The sequence below is a fragment of the Thermobia domestica genome, chromosome 4 (genome assembly GCF_964235325.1).
Source record: "Thermobia domestica chromosome 4, izTheDome1.hap1.1, whole genome shotgun sequence".
Taxonomy (NCBI): Eukaryota; Metazoa; Arthropoda; class Insecta; order Zygentoma; family Lepismatidae; genus Thermobia; species Thermobia domestica.
The window spans coordinates 302,373,803-302,381,244 of NC_137457.1; the positions used below are offsets into that span (position 1 = coordinate 302,373,803).

At 37.1% G+C, this 7,442-nt stretch overlaps 1 protein-coding gene across 2 annotated transcripts in view; it reads right to left on the bottom strand.

Moving 5' to 3' along the window:
• Nucleotides 1-1,896, bottom strand: part of LOC145684260 (short-chain dehydrogenase/reductase family 16C member 6-like) — a 206,170-nt gene extending 204,274 nt beyond the window's left edge. Inside the window, exon 1 of one of the 2 annotated variants that reach the window (XM_081756386.1) lies at nt 1,486-1,896. In XM_081756386.1, coding sequence (XP_081612512.1) covers nt 1,486-1,705 — 220 coding nt within the window. In that variant the 5' untranslated portion in view covers nt 1,706-1,896. The remainder of the gene's footprint in view (nt 1-1,485) is intronic. The other variant, XM_081756387.1, reaches the window with a different exon arrangement.
• Nucleotides 1,897-7,442: the final 5,546 nt, after the last annotated feature.

Sequence of the window (7,442 nt, forward strand, 5' to 3'; positions counted from 1 at the left end):
ACACAATGGCGTATTTAGAGGGATAATGGGCTCAAGCCACCCCCCGAAATAAATTTGTTAGTTTTTCGCATTCCAAGTACAATAATAATCTTCCTTATTATTTCTAAATATTTCATTGATTTTCCATTTCCTTATGTTCTTTGCACAGAAATAATACTGTATTTGTCAAATTTCATTCCATGTAAAAACTGGCGTATCCTTTTTTTTCTTTCCTTCATTCTACTCTTCTTTTTCTTTTTCTTAGTTGTTAGTTCTTTAGTTTATCCTATCATATTTTCAACTGTTGCTAGTGATTATTCAAGTCGGCCGTCGTCAGTAACACTAACACTAAGGAAGTATGTACCTTAATATACGCCCTGATCACCATACTGTTCACAAGGAACTGCTTTTTTTTTTTTTTTTAATGTAAAGTTATTAAATTAGCTGTGAAAGCTTATGGAAGAACAAAGTGTTACATGTTATTTAATAAAATACAGTGAAATAATATTAATATCCTTCTATTGGTCATAACTGTTTTATTTTTTGATTACTTCATTCAAATTTTGCCTTTTTCTTATCGCGGGATCTGTGTTTATTTTTAAACGATATATTTCTTATTTTTCTAAAATGTACCGCCATTGAATTTCACACCTCCCCTAGCGCATTTCCTTCTTGATAATTTAGGTATTATCTTACCTTTCAGTTATTTCTGTCCCCTCCCCACTCTCATTCAATGTTTTCATTCCTCATACTGTGGAAGTGTCATTATTAAAGGAAGAAAACAGGGGCGTCTGAAGAAAATTTTTAAGGGGGAACATCTCTATGGTTGCTATATTACTTCTCTGGTATTTAATATACGTAGTTTGCTATATTACGCATACATTCGGGCGCCCACGAAGGAAAATGAACTTCATTAAAATTTGTCGGGACCCAAAAGGGAAAATATAAGTGCTTATTCATCTGTTGTGCGTACCCTTCCCCCCGAAACAAAATCTTAAATACGCCACTGACTAAACATACATATGAATCGACATCGATGTAACTCAATATAAGAAATGATATAGGACGAATTCTCATGCAGTCTGAGAAAATATAGGATAACGAAAAGGTACTTCCAGTAAAATTTGCGTATCTTTGGTCTCAAAATCTGAATCTGTAATAAAAATAGGGGATTCTCTTTTAAAATTTTCATGTTGGCCCCAGGAGTCCTATAGTAGGTCCCCTGGGGACACTTGTTGTTCAAATAATTTTATAGGCCCCATAGGGCCCTGATATGGGTACATTTTTGAGTAACTAGATTCGTCACTTCCAAAATATTTCAAGTCACAAAGTTAGGTGAGACACCCTGTATATATATGATGTATAAGATGTCTGTTGGCGGTGATACACATCCTGTACTTTGTAACTGATACCTCTCTGAAAGAACATGTTATAATTTCTTGGTATGCTCAAACACTAATTAGTGAAAAGTAAATGAACAGTCTAAGAAATTAAATTAGTTCGTACCTTCTTTGTTGATATCCCAGACGATTACTTTGGCTCCTAATTTAGCAAACTTGACAGCCAGCAGTCTGCCTATTCCACTTCCTCCTCCTGTAATTAGAACTAGCTCACCGTCTACATTTTTGTATCGATATTGTTTCGGAATCATGGCTAGAACCAAGGACTCCAAAATGTAATATAGAGTTAAACCAAGATACAGAAACGCGTTTATTAAATTCTGCATAGTGTCTTGATTTGTTTTTTTTTTAAAAAAGGCACACAAACAAACTGATGGAAAGATATTAACTATACAAGCCGACCCCACGTTTAGCCTTCTTCCCTTCCGAGCGTAGTTCTAAGCACAACCGACTTCGATCACAACTGGGCCGTACACTGAGTGTCCTGTCCTGCGTTTTCCACTCTCACGTGAAACGGAGGCGAATGTTCGACGCGGTGCTGTGCAGATGGCGCAACGATCAATGAAAGTGTTTTTTTTTCTTCTTTCCTTTCTTTCTTCAATACTAACCACCTCTCCTCTCCAGACTGCTTTAATCCTTTTCTACCGACAACGTAGTAGTAAGACTGCAGTCTCCTTTTTCCTCTTCTCTCAGATTTAAGAAGAAGAAGAAGAAGAAGAAGAAAAGGAGTAGTTTAATAAAATTTTCAGTGTTTTCGAGGTACATGACGCAAAGTTTGATCCCGTTTCGATGAGTTTGATGTATGGGCTTTTGTTTTCGAAATATGACTCAAATTTTGACCATCAGTAACTCAGGAACCATAAGTCTGCACAACATATTTTACATGCTTTTATAATAGATAAAATTCTGCCACTATGTCCAGTGGTGTTATTCTAATTCTTTAACAATCGGTTCTGTAATGTCAAAAAGTATTGAAAAGACCTTAATCCACCTTAAGGGTCTTCACTACAGCGAAATTAAACTACCGCTAATTTTAGAGTTTTTTCTGCAATATCTTCAAAACAAATAAAAATATTCGAAAAGCAGAAATGTAGTGAACTATACAATACGATCTTGCATGTGATACCGTAATCACAACTCATTTATCTGCTTTCGATTTGCAACTGTAGATAGATTTAGCATTTTTTGCGGGTTCTGTAAATAGTTGCATACCAAAAGCAGATAGATGAATTGTGGTGAAGTTATTACATGCAAAATCGTATTATGTAGTTCACTGCGTGTCTGCTTTTTGAATATTTTTATTTGTTTTGAAGATATTACAGAAAATTTTTAAAATAAGCGGTAGCTTAATTTCGCTCTAGTGAATGCCCTTAAGTAGCGATGTATGCGCTTCAAATATAAACAACCCTCACCAGTACACTCATGTGAACCCAATTCTCTGAGCATATAGCATTAAGATATAAACGTTTATAGCTTTACCTTGTTCTGAGAGATTACATGTTTAACCCTGTAGCTGTAACAACTTTTAGAAACAAAGATATTTAAACTAAAGTTTACTGTTATGTCTTGGTATAACAAACGGTTCTGCGAACTCGAAATATTTTAACAACCGGTTCTAGCGAACCAATGCGAACGGGCCGAATAGCACCAATGACCATGCCAAGTTTGACCCCTATCGTCATGCTAAAATATTTCATAGTCTTATTTCGAAGACTATGATCATATCCTGATAGAACTACTGGGGAAGTATACTGTTTCAATCCAACAAGAAACAAACAAACAAATAGAAGAGTTCAGAATCAATGTGTATATGCATGAACATACCTAGACTCGTATAAGCTGGTCAGGCTAACGTAATGGTATGTTACATTTTCTAACTTTCGAGTTTACTGGAGAAAAATATTGATCATTCCCATGAACACAATGCAATGATGCATATCAAACAAGCCTCCCCTTCCAATTTGTAGATAGGCCTACATTTCCTAAATTAAACTACCTACATACTCTTCTGTGGCTCGATCGCAATTTATTCTATCTAATAACTCGATTTTACTGGCATTTACCATAATGTTCACCTGAGTCGTGTTAAGTTGGTTAACTAAAATTCTTTTCAAAATTATCAAAAAAAAAAAAAAAAAAGAGTACAAAATACTATTTCAGTATATTTATTTATTTTATTTATTTATTTATTTATTCAACAATCACCAGATACAGCTCAGAGGCCATTTTATACTGGATATCTAACAACAACAACAACAACAACAACAATGGGAAGGATTTGGGAAGGTATCGGCCAGGGCCTATTTAGTAGGTACCATCCCGGCATTTGCATGGTAGGACTGAGGGAAACCCTGGGAAACCTCAGTCAGGATGGTCGGCAGCGGGAATCGAACCCACGACCTCCCGAATGCGAAGCCAACGCTCTACCACTTGAGCTACTTCGCGGTAGAGCGGTGGTACAACACGAACTTCAAGAACTTGTCTTACTTAGTAAACACAAATTATTATTATTATTATTATTATTATTATTATTATTATTATTATTATTATTATTATTATTATTATTATTATTATTATTATTATTATTATTATTATTATTGAAGATTTGAGAATCTGAAATCGCAGTCACAAACCGGATCAGACAAAAAAGCATTTATGACAAATGATTAGGAAGAATGGTTTGGGGAGACATGACGTATAAAGGGGTTTACAAAAGTTGTCGTCAAGTAAACAAGTTTGGGAATCCCTGCTGTAGAGTAATAATATTAATAGAGGATTGACCGGACTGGGGCAGAAGCGTCATTTCAGATTTTGCTTGGGGGGGGGGGGCAGGACTCCTTGATATAAGTAAAATTTCGCGTTTTTCACTGATTTTCTACTATTCTATTGATAAAATCTTTATAAACCTCAAACTTAGGGGGGCAATTGCCCCACCCTGCCCCCTAAATGACGCCCCTGGACTGGGGTCACTGTGGTTCAGTGGTAGAGCGTTTATTTCTGTTTCCTAGGGTCCCTAGTTCTATCCCAGCTCGCGCCAAATAGGCTTTGTGGAGGAAATACGCCGTGTTCGTGGGTTTTCTTGGGATTCTCCCGTTTCTTCCCACTTTCTTCATTCCACCGTTCATTCATTCCTCATCATCACCATCTCCTTTAGCCTAGCTGACATAATCATGGGACGTAAAATTTAGAGATTTCATTTCAATTCAAAAGATTGATCGAACTGAATCGAAATGTATAGCCTCCTTAACGTACAGTATATTTTCTATTACGAAATTTCTTTAATATAAACGACTGTTGAAAATGAAGTGAAATCTTTAGGTTTAACGTCCCACAATTATGCTCCTTAGACTAAGGGAGACGATGATTAAGGCTAGTGAATGATGATGGAAGAAATGGTGGAATGAGAAAGTGTGAGGAAACGGAAGTACCCCCAAGAAAACCCCACGGAAACGATGTTGTTCACCACAAACTTACTTCCCCGGGGTTCGAACCAGAGACCGCATGCACCAGAGGTAAACGTTCTCCCACTGAGCCACCGTGACCCCTGCAGACGCGTTTACGTTCATTTTATATGCTACGCAATAAATAATGTTCAGTAAATATGGAGTAAACATATATATCCAAGATTATAAAGTAAACTTACTGGACATTATACAGGTAACAAATGGACGTCCAGTGTGACCAGGATTACTTCCTTATTTATAGGTATTTTCTCCTGGAATTCATTGACCTTAAACATTCGTGTGCATGATCTACCGTGAGAGTATTCTAGAAGAAAAAAGAATCTCTAATCGATTTTCCAAAGCCATACAAGATTTTTTTTTTTGTTCCACGTCGTAGGAACTCAAAACATTCCATTTTCTTATTGTTTACTTCATTTTTATCCAACTTACGTCATAATAGATATATTTCCTTCCCACTCAACCTTAAAAAAAGAAAACATGCGATGTAGTATTATTACACATTGATGCAGCAAAGTTGTTTTAAAAAAACAATCCATATAATGCTAAAGCTTGTGACAAACATCTTGGCATTTCAGCTAAACGAATAAAACCCAAGCTCTCATGCGATGTTGCCGAGTGCTAAGGGGTGTAGCTATGGCTAAGCAGACGAACTACAGCGCGATCAGGTTGCAGAGGTTAGACGTGGATGTGTACAAGATAAACGTGGCAATACCGCTAGCTTCTCATTTGCTAGCAGCATTTAAAGGGAATTTGGAGCGCCGCCTTCAAATGACAAGATGTTTGTCACGCCGTTTAGATGTACAGGAAGTCCAGAGTGAAAAATATAAGCCAAAATTTGAGCTTACTTAAAACGTAAAATCATGACCGTCGTCAGAAACTCAATTTGTAGGGGGTTTCAAGTAGAAGGGGTTCAGTGCTAAGTGTAGATTACTGAGTAAGCTATACTGCGAGGGATGATTAAAAAAAAAAAGTTACAAAACCTATTATGGCTTATGTGTGAGCTCGAAGATAAACACAGGATACTTAACAATAGTCCTCGATGTAACGACGTTTTTGTTCAACCGCTTATCGGAACGACAGTTAGTTTTCTCTGCCACTTGCATAGAAATTCGCATCAAGTTCTTATAGCCACAGTGAGGCAGCGGTTTTAACATAAACACATGGCAGATAATAGTGGTCAGTCATGTTTTGCTTTAGAACAGGAAAAATATTAACGTCACTGGAGCTAGGTCAGGGCTGTAGAAGGGATGTTCTAGTCGTTCCAGGCGTGAATAAGTTACAGTGAATAACATAAAAGTGTTATGTTTTGTAACCTTTTTTCGATTATCCCTCTTAATATAATAAAATATCCGTCAAGTCTGTTTATCATCAGCTTTTTGAATAGAAAGGCAGTGACGTGTCGTGGAAAATCAAGGCCCCAGGCGAGAGTATACAACGGCACCCCCATATATATGGTTGAGGTCGATGGACCAACCGCAAAGCGTCACCATGGTTGGCGCGAAGCGTAAGAAAATTTTTCAAAAATAAACCCTGCTTTTCCTTGATTTTGAGCATTTTATAATTACTTTTTACCTTCCATTTTATATATATGCACATGCATTTTCCTAACTTGAGTAACATTATAGGACCACTTCCTAAAGTAGGAAGAGGATTTAAGTACATACTAGTAATATTCCAAGTAATTTTCCTCCTCCTTTTTCTTTCCTTCTTTTCTTTTTCCTCCCGAATTTTGCGCCCCCTTACTTCGGCGCCCGGAGCCGTTGTCCCGCTTCCCGCACGGCACGGCACTGTAGAAAGAAGTGGTGTAGAACCACCAAATGTACACAGTCAGACCTTCACCAGATCTATTTCTGTGCGGTTTTTTTTTTTAACAATATTCGGATTGGGGGGTAGGTCAGATTTGGACATAAGTGCAGACCATATGTGCGCTCCAGGACTCAAGCACCCATCGGAGACTTCTAATCAGTGCTCAACTCTCACTGCATTATTGTACTGGAAAAAAAAATGGAAGTGACAGTTTCACCCCGTGAAAAACAAAAATTAGCTTAGGGGTCTATCTAAATTGAGCTTTGTCAATGAATATAGAACGTTTTTTCAAACCAACACCGACAACGTTTGGGAGATGATTTCTGACACCAAAATGAGAAAAAAAGTATGGACGAACCTGTGTGCACAAATGCTTTCTTTCGGTGTTATAGACTACCAAAAACATGACAAATGAACCTTAAAGGTTCATACCTACAAAACTATAGGGCCTACTGTAGCTCGGTTAACTTCACTTAGGAATGTATATATGTGCTATCCAAAAATACATATTTCAAAATCCTAAGATAATCATCAAATAATTTTTATATAGGGAGTTTGGCTACGGGCATATCATTTGAAGTACTCACCAACTACCTCTATAATAATTGTTGCGGAAGTACCGGAGGATTCTGAAACTTAGTTATTTGGATAGGGCATATATTAGTTCCTAAGTGAAGTCTTGACCCGACTACTATAGGTTCCATAGTTTTGGAGCTATGGACCTTTAAAGTTTTTTCCTTTTTTCTTTTAGTTTTCGGCAGCGTGTAACTCCGAAAGGAAGCATTTGTGCACC